Source organism: Crassostrea angulata, chromosome 7 (assembly GCF_025612915.1).
Source record: "Crassostrea angulata isolate pt1a10 chromosome 7, ASM2561291v2, whole genome shotgun sequence".
NCBI lineage: Eukaryota > Metazoa > Mollusca > Bivalvia > Ostreida > Ostreidae > Magallana > Magallana angulata.
The window spans coordinates 44,797,236-44,812,074 of record NC_069117.1 but is presented as its reverse complement, the minus strand read 5'-3'; the positions used below and the strand labels follow the sequence as shown (position 1 = coordinate 44,812,074).

Sequence of the window (14,839 nt, the reverse complement as noted above, 5' to 3'; positions counted from 1 at the left end):
GATGCATCATAATGACTTTAGAAGATATTTTGTATTTTCCTGTTTCGTGGGGTCAGAACAGTCCCATAAGGTCATGACCTACATTGTATTTATTGCATTATAATACATTAAGAAAGAAATACTCCTTCCTTCCTATTATTACTCATATAAAAAATATAAGTGTCTACACTTACTTACATATGAAATACACAAATTTAATAAGAAATTGTTTATACAGGGTCAATATGGGGTCAACTCAACAGTGCATGCAGTCTGACAAATGAAAAAAATAACTTTTGCAACTAAAATGACAGAAACTTTACAAATGCGATAGGATAGGTAACGATGATAAGCTTATTTAAATATTAAAAGATGATGATACAGTATGCTGTCAAAGGGAGATTACATTTAGAAAGTGAAAGTAGAACTTATATACATGTGTATGTATGCTGGCAGGAATCCCATGCTGGCATCTTATTATATTGTGCTACTGCTACTACATGTATTATGCTTACCTAAATTGGTCAACATCATAATGATAATCCAATTAAAACACAATAATGAATTCCTTTAGCTGATCTTAACTACCGTAATCCTTTTCTGCATACGGAAAACACAGACATGTATGTATGGGTGTTGCTAAAACGCGGAACGGAAAACGGAACGGAATGGAAAATATCATCACGTTTATCCCTTAAAAAGGGTATAGACTGGCCAGAAACGATTTACTTTGTATCTTTTATTTATATCTAATGAATGATTATCAACATGTTGCTATCTTATTAATATTCATATGAATGTCTATCAATTATAGCATTGTATTCATTCGGCTTTAGTTGAGTACGAAACGGAAAAATCAAATGTATACGAATTGTGAAACATTAACATGATTAAACGAGCAAATTAGCTATAACTTTTTACTTATTTCTCTTATATGGTATTGCTGGCATATTAGCGTAACGTACGCAGTTAGTGAAAGCGTTTTATGCATGTTTTGAGTATTTTTATATTATTTTCAAATATGATGTACATGTATATACTTACATCAAAATTGAATTTTCGGTGTTCTAGACGATCTTTTATCATACAGACGATACAGTATCATTGAGATGGAAGAAAAAAACTGTAGGACTGACGACATTAAAAAATTGAAATACAGTAAACATTAAAATACTCGGTAATTTGTGAAACTAGTAATTTGTGAAACTAGTATTTTTAGCAATGCAATTTTGTTTACGTTTGCATTACAAAGCATGCAGTTGTTTATTCCAGCAGCTATATACATATGATCCGAATAGAGAGCTCTAGACGTTGCCTGGTTTGATTTTCCGATTATATATTGGGACTATAGTCTGTCGATCCCAAAATATTCATGCAGCACATTTGGACGATTTATAATGGAAAATGTTGACATCTTTTCTCCATTTGGAAGTCACTCAGAAGACCTTGCACAATTTTTCAACACCATCATCCGGGTCTGTTAAAATGCAAAACCCCGTAGACTTCTTTATTTTTAGCCGTGTATTTATACCAGCTGATAAGCTAGAGAGGACGTTTTAAAGAAAGAATAATGAGAATGTTTAATGCTTCTAAAAGAGAATCGCTTGAACCCTGAGGTATATATAAATATACAGCAAAAAGTGAATCGAGGATATTTTGGGACAGAATATTGTGGTCAATGCATGTACTGTTAATTTTGAGGAAATAAATATTCTTGAATAAATAATCTAATATTGCTAATCTTTCAAAAAAAATTAAAAAGGTACATAAAGTATATCGTTTTAGCATACTTAACAAATCTATGAGGTAAATAACATTAGATAAGATTTTCCGTTTTCCTTCCGTTCCGTTTTCCGTTCCGCGTTTTAGCAACACCCATGTATGTATACACGTGAACCCATCTAATCGAAGAGCTGGGTAAAACTAGTACCCGCTAATGAGACATGCAAACCTGTGTTGTGTACGTAACTTCAGACAAAGATCAGTCATTTGTAACATGCATGTATTTTTATGACCTATTCTTCAAATCCACTTGCACTATTTTATTAGGTAAATAACAGCTTTAAGGTGGTGCAGGACACCTGCATATTGTGATGTACATGTATACTTCCTATTGAGATAAACAATAAAGTATGTTGACTATTGATTAAATATTTACCCCCCAAATAATGTTACCTAACATTGAAGCGCAATGGGTTAGAGCGTTTACATGTCTGAAAGAGCATTGGGGTCCAAGGTGTATTTTTGGTAATTTACGAATTTTCATGGGGAGGGGGGGTCTGGACCCCTCACTCCCACCCCTTCTCTAAATCTGTGCACACGATGATGTTCATGTAGGCACACAGAAGCAAATCTAAAACCGGCAACCGCCACGGGGAGGGGGCATAATTTAATTTTTAATTTTGTTTGTAATAATTATATAGACCATTATACTTCCTATGACATAAAATGTTAAGATTATTGATTAACTGAAAATTCACTGCAAACAGTTCTACCCCAAATTGCACATAAAGTGCTGCTCATGTCACGATGTGTATTATCATATGGGCAGGGATCTCATCCTTCAGTTATGAAAATTATAATTTTTAAATGTATTACCGGAGTTTGCATGTAGCCTTCATTTTTAATTAAACTGGTATAAAACAGTGTTATTTAGGGGCAAACACATGGTGCGGGTATTACTGTCTAATGACAGCATCTAGTTTATTTAGTAAGATATCACTCAACATTTTTCATATCCATGCATAGGTTTACAAGATACACTATATTTCCGAAGAAAAGATTCAAAGCGGTCTATAATTATTAATTATAGATTTCCTGTACTGAAAGGAAATTTAATTAAAGAATTGAAATCTCCCATTCTAGTGAGATGTGGAGAAAACCCAGGTGTCTTGAAATTGACAATTCCTTCCTCTGGTAAATCGTCCGTAAAATCTTTCTATTGATGAAAGTCTGTTTTAGGGGGGACTGGATTATCCCTCGGTTTTCTTGTATTAACGCACGCTTTCATCGCGTAAGGAATGGCATCGTTTAAATGGTTTTGCCACGTTTGAAATCAAAGTTCGGTCTAATTACCCCCAGATAATGAAATGCTACGTATACATCCAACGACGTTTCTTTTTAGACTTGATAACAAAGCTTCGCTTTATCGCTAGGTTTTAGCAATCAATAGCTATTGCTGCAGCCAGTCACCTTTTGAAGACTAGGGAAAGCGCCAATCAAACGTTCCCGCAAACGCCTCAGCTACGTAAAGGTTAGTTTAAATTCCGCAGCATCGCCTTTAATGTAGATATATCGATGACTTTCTATTTTTTATGTTGCATGTTTAAGCTATGCGGTGAGCAAGGTCTGCTGCAATTAGTATGTTTAATATTTAATGTCCCAATTGGAGAAATAACATTTTCAGTTTACTCTTTTTTCATCCTAAACAAATTTTCTCACGAAGACCCTTTTTTATGCAGACTTGAGGAGATAAAGCTGACGACATGTTAACGCGGACCGGAACTGTCGTCCGGAAAAACCGGCGCCGGTCTAGCGGGAGAGGATCGTGTAGACGAGGATCAGCGCCCACTGTTCTTCAGGCTGGGTGTGTCCCTCCGTCCTCTCCCCGGCGGACCCTGTCTACCACACGCACCTATCTCACCCCTCAGCCATCGCCGTCGAAAAGCGTTACTTTCAGCTTCGAGGGCGAGAGAAAATCGTGTTATTCTCCGGATGTGTTGTCCATGCGTAGACCGGTAAGCTATTAGTTTTCTTCTTAATTGGGCTTGATAGTCGTGGTCATTTTTAGGCTGTATTTACCTCCTTGAGATGAAGAGCTCTCTATAAATACATGTATGGTAAAATACTGAAATTTTAGAGCTGAACTATTTGGATTTTTTCTTTACTAAATATTAGTTTATTACCAAAAATATAATACGTCAAAGTTTAAGGCATATCTGATGTTTCATTAGTTGACCAACCAGACTCCTTAAACAATATACATGTACCACATTTCACGACCAGGGAGCTCTCAAGGTTATGTCCTTGATACATGCACTTAGTATTAAGGATTTAATTACGTTTTCATGTCTTGATCATATGTAAGTATAATGGCTTATTGTGCATATAGTAGAAATACGATAAACGTGACAGGGTTTAATTATAATTTTACATCCCTTGCGAAACTGCGTAATTGCTTTTTAGGAAAATATCTTTTTTATATCAATATGCGATTTATGATCCTGACATCAATAATGCACTTACGTCTCGGAAAGCTTTAGCAGGCGTTGAAAAATGTAAAATCTCTTGATTAGTTACAATCTTCTTACTTAGTTCCTGTCCCAAAAATATGCTTTAGTTGCTCATGTCCAATACATATATGGCTTCACGATGTTGCATTTTGAAGAGATTAAAACATTTTTCTGGGCATCCTTCAGACCTAAGGTTAGCCTGTTTAATTAATGCAGTATTGCTGTATTTTTAAGTACATGTATATTGTACCATAAATAATTTTGATTGAGATCTCTGACAAGGGATAGACAATCAAAATGCTCTGGTAAACTGAATACTGATTCACTTTATTTTTTTTTTAATTCTTTAAGGTGGAATAAGTGTACCTACAGATTTTTGTTGCATGCATGTGTTACTAATAGTAGGCCCAGTATTATACAATGTAAGACTTCAAACTACAATATTCTATTTTCTAAGCTACTAAAGTATGGTAGTGGTGAAATTCAGCTATAAATAATTAAGTCATCCATGCATAATTTTTCACAATTATTCTAAGTTCTGCAAACATTTATTAATCGATCTTCATCTGAATATTGCCTTCAAATTGTTGAAATTGAAACTTACTGGGTACTTTCCTTTAGCGAATCTTGTTCCAAGGACGTGGAATTTTCTGAGGAATATTAAAATTATGTATAATTCATGTCCTTTATTTATTTGTTTCTCATTGAATACTCTCCAAATTCAAAGTAAAAACAAGATTCAAATATTATCAAAACACAGACACGTGACGTTAACAATATTTCTTTTTATAGAAAGATAATTCCCATAGTTATAATAACAAAGCCATGCCATTATAGAAAAGAATATTGTCTTACTAACAAAAGAAACATTATTAACCTCGGGTACCTGTATGTCAAATATTAAACTTTTCAGTTCGATAAATGTGACGTTTGTTACTTTGAAATTACCGTTTTTCAAAAGACATATATAGAATTGCGTCTTAAAACAGTTTTATAACAAGATATAATGTTCTTTTAAAATTGGCGCAAATCAGTGCAAAAATTTGTCAATTTGTTATGAGATAACTCTCGCAAGAAAGAAATGAAGATCAAAACTAAAAAGTTAGCAAGAGTATAGACGCTACACGCACCTTGAGGCGTGACGTCACCAAAAATAGTCCGATTTCACGCGTCAAATACAGACAGCGTACCGGGAATCAGCGATATGATATATGTTCTCTAATAAGGAAGCATTTTTACCAACAGACCAATCATCATTTGATACAGAATGTGTATCGTGTATCCAAGATAAGACAGGAATGTAAAGAACGCCGTAAGGTGGAAATCACGTCACGTTTTTTTCCCCGATTTGTGAGGTTCCATTGCGGATACTGCGATATGAATTTATATTGTGTGATTACTAGGCCTTGCAGATATATTTGGCGATTCTATTAATTCGCAGGAGGAAATGAAGAAATCATAGATGACGTTTAAACCCAAAATTTTCTATTTATCTTAGGCATTTATTAAATATGGGTTTGAATTGCGCACGCAAGGATCATGCAATAGCTTTGTTACTACACGTAAAAGCATGGGCATGATAACAATTATCATCACAATATGCATGCGATGCCACAATATCCTACAAATGGAAATGAAATCAATCCCAATTTTTAATGAATGCAATAACCTTCAGGAATTAATTTATACGCAGTGTCTTTGAGGCTAGATCGCATCTGCTGACCAAGCTTGCTTGGAGGAACGCGGGGACACTGATTAAGGAAAACCACGGATCGGCAACTAATCATTTATAGCTCACGAAATCTTCTAATTCCGTGCCATGCACAGTTACTTAACCGATAACTATTGCCGGTGGACTTTCTAGATTAACATTTTATCATTTTTTAAACCACGGGAATCTGTAAAAATGCTTTTAAGATCGGGCCTAAGAATTAAAAACAATGATGGGCAGAGTTTATGATTCTAATTCATTCCCAATCACATTAAAAAAAAACAATTGTGGATTTTCTATATTAACCTTGTTTTGGTATTTGTTGTAATGTCTAAAATGTGATGTTACACATTTTTATCAAGAGCTGTCCATGGAACAAATTTAAATACAGTAACTCGATCGTTTCTTTTGAATCCGGTGTTGCTTTTCAATGTTAATTGGTTTGTGGACAACGCTCTTCAAAGACATTTCACAGCATGCTATAAACGAATAAAATGCAGAAAGAATGCTCTCATTTAAGTTTTTTTTGTACAAGTCTTTCGCGTTTTAAATCAATTTCAGTTTTAGATTTTGCCGAGATAGAACAGATAAATCACTTTAAGCTAGACTCTTCCTTTTTGTGTAGAACGTGTATTTGATAAATTTCAAAATGAAATCATGAAAATGTGCTTCATCATCATGTATAACATAGAGAAAATTGGATTTAACAAGTTTTTCTCCCCTGATTTGAAAAAAAAAATGAAAAGCTTGTGCATAACATTTTATTATACAACTACCATAAAGGTAATCCCTTGGATTCATGGTCAGAGTTTACATAATTTTAAATGTCTTCAATCTATTTGCCAATTCACCATATTTGTGAAGTGAAACCAACACCCGATGTCTACTTGATTGGATTTATCACAAACATGTTTTGTTTTTTTTATCATTTTTAATCCTTTTTTATAGCAGAAAACCCAGACGTCAAGGTTATCAAGTTTCGATTTTACTGCACTGTATCTATTGATTTGTTGTTGAAGGTTTAGACATCAGAACAGCATTCAAGATACATACAGTATATTGTATACAGAGGCATGTTTAACGAGTTTACTATTTATCATTACATCTAAGAATGTTATTAAGACGTACTAAAAACAAACATAACGTTAGAATCTCTTGAAAGGGGAGATTAAAGGCAGCCTAATTGTCGATGACTGGCGCATTAGTCTGTCCGGAAGTCCCCGGACTTGGCTTTGAATTTACTTTGTATGTTGTTGGATTATTTCCGGAGCGCAGGCGATGTGATGGACATTTCCATGCAAAATTAACAGCGAACCCATGTGTTTGGAATGGTTAAAAACCAATCGGTTGGAAATAGATTTCAGCTTCTGTCATTTGATTCGTGGTATTTGACAGAATGTGGACGTAATGTAATGGCGATTGATTGAGTTGTCTCATCAGTTTGCCGTTATGGTTGTTGAAAAGCAATCAAGTCATATCTCAAATTTGTATTTAAAAGCAAAAATGTCAATCTATTATGTAAGGTTCAGTTTACATCACCTGTCTATTAAGCGCTAAAAAATGTATTTTAGCAAATATACATTAAGAAATTTTGATATTCTACAATTTAAGGTTAAACAATATATACTGAACATATTGGGTTATTGAACTGAAATTGCATTGCTCTGCTCTGCTTTCAGTCCACGTTTCGAGTTCTTCACCACTATATAATACTGTTTCAAGGAAATATTCGCTACCCTTTTATTTTCGTCCCTCGTTTGCGGGCTTTTAGACTGAAAAAAATGGAAAACATGTTTTAGATTACTGTGTTAATACTCCAGAATTTCTATCACACAACTGTCTCTGGGCTTATTTAAGGCGTACGAAACTGTATGCATGTATAGTAGGGCGAAAAACACTAGGCGAAAATAACTATGCATACAAGTGCATTTTCATTAAAAGATATTGTCCGCAATTACTAGTAGCACTCGCAGTTAACTACAATATTAATTAATATTGTGTATTGAAAGAGAGCTATGAGAACAGTAATCATGAATATATTTAAAGAAGTTTACGTTTATAGCCTGCATGTCTACAACGTCATCGAGGACATTTGTGTTAATTAAGCAGTATTCTTGTCAACTTCAGTAAAAATTGATGAAGGAAAAGATTTTCAAGACTCTTCAGTTGAAGATTCCCTTTTAACTAACTAGTTTTGTTAATTATCAGATCGCTATCGTCAGATCTTGACAAAAGTATTGCATTGGAGGACTGACGATCTGCATCCGAAAAATCCGATTGATTACATCTTCTTTAAGTTAAAACGGTGCAAAATGTTCCGAGTTAACTCAATCCTAAGAACAAGCCAGAAACAGTTAATTAGGATGTTTTCCATTTAGATTTGAATTTCTACAATTTCGATATCCAGAACAAGTATCGGAGAAACATTTATGATTTAAACTCCAGAATAAGAGGAGGCAATCTGTCGATGAGCAATACACATTGTAATATACAAACCATACATGTACACGTGTGATTAATGTTAAAATTTCAAATGCATTTACAAATTTGATAATTTTCTCGGTTAACATGAAGGAATGCATAGTTATATATCATACCTATACGAAAAATTATCATTATAACTCTAATGAATGATGATTCTCGTATCCATTTGATAATTATAACTACATGTATTATATAATATACTATCATATGATATATGATTGAAGCTTGGCAGACGTAAGTTGGAATTTGAATGGGACTTGAAAGATGGCAATAGATTTTTCCTTATCATTCTGCGATCGCTTTTTGCGTACTACTAGTATTAAGTGGTGCATGAAAACATTGAAAATGTAGTAGTATTGTGTCTTTACAATTGCACTCATTTGCTTTTTTGCGAAGGTAAGTAGAACCAATATTTGTAATGTCATGGATGACCCAAAAAGCAGAAGCTAATTGGAACAGACTCTTTGTAATCATTTGATTGTACTCATTACTTGAATCAAAAACTGGACTGAAGTTTCAGAAGACTATTTCAGTTTGAAAAATTCGATCAAGAGATCGGTAGACTGAACAAAGGCGTTTGATTTCACAAAAACATATCGTAACCTTTTACTGTTTAAAAAAACCCAAATCTGACAAAGAAAATGTGATTAATTAAGAACTGTCGCTTATTTCCGCAGACAAGATGTCGCTCTAGAAATAATATCACTTAGAAGTGAAGTTCTTGTGATCCACAGGGCTTTTAATCAATTGCCATATTGCAAACCGACTATATCTGACTTATTATCTAAAGTTAATAATAGCACAATGCCCGGTGCTTTTTGTAAAAGACTACGATGGTGACGTCATCGCCAAACGGCCTACTAACTGTTGACATCGCTACAGTACTATACCAGGAAGAAGTAATATTTCGTTGCTATGGTGTTAAAATTTACACATATTTCCATCGTTTTTGGTGTTTGTATATTTTCCTTTCTCCATTCTTAAGATGTATTAGCTCGTTCTAGAAACCTTTTAAGATTAATTCCACATCAAGTGTATTATGCACACAAATATTACGTCCCATTAGTCAAGATCATGGCATGCCTTTAGAGGTGTCAAAAGAACCTTTTTAATACATTATCTAGCCGTGTCATAATGACTGTAATCTAAGCAAAATCATGATACTCCAGTAATGGTTGCATCGTGCACTCAAGAGGAGAAATATTACAGCCCCCTTGAGATTGGTTCTACAGTATCCAAGTTATGCGTTACAGGTTGTTTTCTTTAAATAGAAGATAAAATCGCTGTCAAAAATTCATTTGGCAATTTAAAACGGCACAAAACTCTCTTGACGTCTTTATGACTGTAAAAAAATTGTTGGAAGCTTCATGCAATATAAGATGCTTACCCTTAATTAAATTTACTGGTCAATTATGGTCAAAAGAATCATATAAAAAGTTAGTCTATTTCACTTAAATTTCGTTCAATCATCGTTATTCATACAAATGGTATCCATCGATTTTGTCGCCTTTCATTCTATTTTAGACAAAGGCCCCTGCCACAAATCGGTATAGTGATTGCTTTTCTGAAATTGGGTCATCTGAGGACAATTTCTAGTTTAAACTGGTATTCCAAGTGGAATCATCCCCGCATTTTTGTCGTGTTATAACTCCGAAAAAAGAAATATACTTGTATATATTTAGATATCATAAAAAACGAAACTGAAAAAAATAACGGTAAGCGCTTTTTGGGTAAAGTAGGTCACGAGAGGTTGGGAGAAAGTAGATATCATGAATAAGTTGATATGAAATTATGCTTTGATTGACTCTCACAATTGTAATAGCTAAGTATCTCACTTAATCACTTTACTTAATCACTTTCTTTAAAATTTCTGTTTTTAATGTAATGAAACTTATTATTTTGTAGTCAAGCATTGTAAATAGTCCCTCTGAAAAACCTCAGTACTACGGAAGTTTCGTTCTATGGACGGATCCGGCGGAAGGAGACAATTCATTGTCTGTGTATGTTGGACTTGTGGAGGCGTGTGATGAGGCCGGAAATGCTTGCGACTTCGTCCATAGGGCCTTTATTATTTTCGGAAGAACTCGTAAGCAATTTTAAGGTGGTATGGGATACCTCCACATTGTGACGCATCATTTATCAAAATAAACAATACAATCAAGTATCAAGGTTATTTTTTTTTTAAGTTTTACCTTTCCAAAAATTTTTAAAACGTGATTTTTTTGTTGAATATTGTAAAATATGAAAATTATAAACCGGTGAAAGTATTTTAATTGTAATGTACTTTATCCACATTAATATCAACAGATGTCCCAAACCACCTTAAAATAATATTTGATATTTTTGATAAATATGAAATATTATATCTAAGAAACACCGTAATACAACACTGCTACTTCAACGTGTAGATATGTTATATGCGATATTTTACATAAAGAGGGTGTTGCAGTTCCTATGCTATATTTTCTATAAAGGTGTCGCAGATAAAATGTAAAAAAAAATTAAAGTTAAAGAATGCTATGTAAATCTTTTTTTTTGTGTGCATGCAACATTGTACATAAAGCAGTGTAGAATTTTCTCTGGAAAGTTTATACTAGCTTTTATAAGGCCAAGGAATAGCCATTTTAACAAGACCTTGGGCTTTGGATAGATGTGTCAAACGGCAGTGTGAAGTAGGCATGTCTATTTCATTGCTGGCCACTCAGCCATGGCTCTTTGAAATCAACAAGATTTGTCTGGCTTTTGGGCTTTTTCTTAGATAACGCAATCGGTGTATATTTCTCTTGAAACTGCGTCATTTTTAATTTGTTTTGACGCAAGAAATAGATAGCTACGTCCAACCGAAAGTCCAAGGTCTTTTTAAAATGGTTCTAAATTTGAAATTGATTACATAGACTAATGTGGCAGATTTCACGCTTTATAAAAGAGGAATCTATTTTGTTTTGGAAAAAACTGCCACCTTGAAACAAAGTTAAATTAATATTAACGTTTAGAGTCAGGTAATCTGTTGAAAACTGCCATTTCAGATTTTTGTTCCAAAGAGACATATACTACATGTAGCATTTTTGGAAAAAAAATCAAACTTTTGGGGGAAAAATCATTAATACCTTAGAATGCTGAGTTGAATTTCCCTTGTATGTGTCATGTCTTGTTTGTCGGGTGATTAGGCAGTTACAATAGGTTGTAACCGAGTTCAACATTTAATGATTGGGTTCGAATCCCGGTACAGTTGGATTTTTTAAACGCATGCCAGAATAAAGATATTTAAACGCTTTTCAATGTAATATTTATTTATCTATAATTATCCCGCTTTTTGCAACACCCTCCTTGTATAAGAATATCACCGGGTCAGAAATCAAAATTTGTAATAGACATGGATGTACTATACTAGTATTTGTTTTTTGTTAATGAGTTGTATATTTATTGAATATAAAACTAAATTTCACCAAAAACAAAAACAAAAAACTTTATCCTACAATAAAAGAAAAATGGCTAAGTCATAAAATTAAATAAATTTAATATGCAAGGAAATTACCCCTCTTTTAACTTTAGGGAACATTTTTGTTTATTATATAAATGCAAAAGTTGTAACTTTTTTGCAGTTCCAGCTACGGTATTTATAGGGCTGCTCCTGGCGCTGCCCGTCACAATGATAATCATCGGTAAGTTGACTTTTCTTTCATCGATTTTATTTTCTCTTTTCGTGTATATGAATATAACCGCTTAATCAGCTTAAGATGATATATACATACCCAACTTATACTATACAGTTTTTCTTCTTGTACAATATCCTTTTATTCCTCGATATCAAAGAATAACATTAAGCATCACCCATGACTGGATAAACATAAAGGTAGATTATCTAAGGAGATTCATAACCACAAGGAATTTCTTTTATTTCCACATGACATGACTGACAATGATTTTGTAGTTGAAAGATATATGCAAGACTTTTAGAAATTACTAATATAATTTGAACAAAAGGTTAATAGTAATTTAAGAAAAATATACATCATCAAAAAAATTAGAGTTTTACGAAATTAGAACAAATGAGTTGCTGTGGGTAATTGAACATTAAAGACATGCAAATAAATTAGTCATGATAAGCACTTCAATTCACGTCAATTTTGACTCGTTGTAATTATTATCACTATAAAATCATCTTTTAGAAATTAAAATATATGGATATTCCATAAAAAGTTAAAAAAGTTTTATTTCTTTAATTTTAGGGGTTAAGTATTTAGAGGAATGTCCAAGAGAACCAAAGCTTCCGATATATCTTTTGGTCGGCGGATGCTTTGGAGGTTTAAAACTGTTAATGCTCATGTGCGAACAGGCGCGGAAGTTACGTGACGATGATGACGAAACAATTCACGATGATTCGGAGCTTCTGACCATGACTAAAGTGGCTCACGTCTTTCTCACCTTATTTTTGTGTGTTTGGTTTGGATTCGGGAATGTCTGGTTCTTTGGGGTTGGAATTCCTAAGTTTAAGGCGCCATTACATGAACCTAAGAACTGGTGTGACAGCGTTGTGTTCAGTTTTACGTTCTGGCAGATTGTTATCTGTTATGTCTTGATTACTCTTGCGTTTGTCTTTGGGACCTCTTTCTGTGCATGTTTTACCTTTTTTCGATGTAAAAAGGATATAGAAAAGGTTTGACTTCATTAAGCATGGAATAGGACAATTTAAACCACAAAATGAACCAAGGTATACATGTTTTTCTATGATATTGTAAATTTTTTCATTGTAATACCACTGGGTATTTTAAAGTATGGATATGAAATATAGTTTTTTGAAGATCGACACAGAGTCTTTTTTTATATTCAGCCGTTGGTTATAATTTTAGGCGGCCAACGTAAGATTTGATTCTTTCAATCTTTTGCACATGTCTTTAAATTACCTTGTACTTAAATTTTTTTTTTATTTTTTAGAAATTGTATTGATACCGTTTATGAAATTTGAAGACGATAAACAAAACAAAGATACAGTTTGTGGGATTTTTAAGAAATATTCTTTACCCGATTTTTACGTCATTGAATGGTTGAACGTAGCCATTGTGCATTTATGACGTTATAATAAAATGAAGCTTTGTAGGAGTACGTTATGAAAATTGATATGAAATAAAGATATAAAAAAGTGTATGCCTTGGAAACTTAATCTATCATTGGTATCAGTTGTTTTTTCTTAATATTTGAATGAATCCATTGTACCAATCTACGTGTATAAGTGCTTCATGACCCCTTTTTAAATGCAAGATGGTAGAATTTTGTGTTTTTTACGACGCCCAAAAGATCTTATTCGTCAAATATATCAATTTAAGGAAAATGTATATCGTAACACTTTCATACTATGATTCAATTCGAAGTGCAAAAATTGCAATTTTCTATATATTTCTAGTAAATGTACTTGTATTTTTAAATGGCCATTACGTACAAAAAAAGAAACATTTAATAGATTTTCATGGAACTCATGGAGTGGGTATATAATACACAAGGTTAAAACACAATGAGTTTTTCTATTGTAGTATTGACGCAAAATACTCTAAGTTGACCTCCGTAAGGAAAAGTAGTTAAAATATTGGAAATAAGTTATGTGAAACTAGAAATTACTTATATTGGTTTCAGCAACTTTTAAACTGTACCAGCACAATACCACAGACACCATGAAAATATATACCCTATGTCTAATAATACGCCTGACGTTAATTACGTTATAAACATGTATTTTTCTCATAAAAATATATATACTCTATTTCTAATAATAGACCTTGTTTATTGTTAGATATATGGTAAATATATCGTATATCCGGTCATTTTCGCGATTATCTAATTTTTGGGGTTTTTTCGCGACCCCTTTTAACTTGCAAATATTGGATTACGCAGAAAATATATACTGTATCATTTTCTATAAGAAACTTATATCGCAAAAACGCTTGCCGCAAATTAAGATTGTTACAGATTTTCCAAAGTTTCGCAAATTTTGTGACACGCTAAAAAACCCGGATATACGGCATTTATTCTGAGAAAAATATAACGTCAGGTGCCTATGCATAATACTTATTTGCCATTACTTTTACAATAGTCTCTCTATGCGACCATTTAAGTACATGTATGTTTTTAAAAGAATGCAAATCTAAAGATAACAGTTGTAAGTTTGGAGTGCACTTGAATTTTAAAATATACATGGAGCATTTTTTAATTTATGTATTACAAGGTTAAAACACGCAAATTATTAATAAATCTTTCAGAGAAAAGACCAAATTGCACGTGATTTCTATATAGCATTATAAACAGCCGACTCGTCAACAGTTGTTGATTTTGTCTGTGTACTACTTCAGCCTATCTGATCCACTTCTGTGTTAAGTTTATAAATGTTATGTTTTTACCTTGAGTTACTCTCATATAAATACAAAGATGACAAAAAAGTTAG

General features: G+C 33.1%; 1 protein-coding gene across 3 annotated transcripts; it reads left to right on the top strand.

Annotated features, from left to right (window-relative positions):
* The first annotated feature begins 2,828 nt into the window (after positions 1 to 2,828).
* Positions 2,829 to 14,340, top strand: LOC128156977 (uncharacterized). 3 transcript variants are annotated; one of them, XM_052819327.1, is made up of 6 exons: positions 2,829 to 3,232; positions 3,441 to 3,716; positions 10,312 to 10,492; positions 12,009 to 12,068; positions 12,636 to 13,117; positions 13,342 to 14,340. In XM_052819327.1, the coding sequence occupies exons 2-5, from the start codon at positions 3,465 to 3,467 to the stop codon at positions 13,067 to 13,069; spliced, it is 927 nt and encodes a 308-aa protein (XP_052675287.1). In that variant the 5' UTR covers positions 2,829 to 3,232; positions 3,441 to 3,464; the 3' UTR covers positions 13,070 to 13,117; positions 13,342 to 14,340. The 3 variants fall into 3 exon arrangements, with proteins under 3 accessions (XP_052675287.1, XP_052675285.1, XP_052675286.1); XM_052819325.1 differs by having other exon boundaries at positions 2,831 to 3,232; positions 12,636 to 14,340; XM_052819326.1 differs by lacking the exon at positions 2,829 to 3,232 and adding an exon at positions 3,275 to 3,339 and having other exon boundaries at positions 12,636 to 14,340.
* Positions 14,341 to 14,839: the final 499 nt, after the last annotated feature.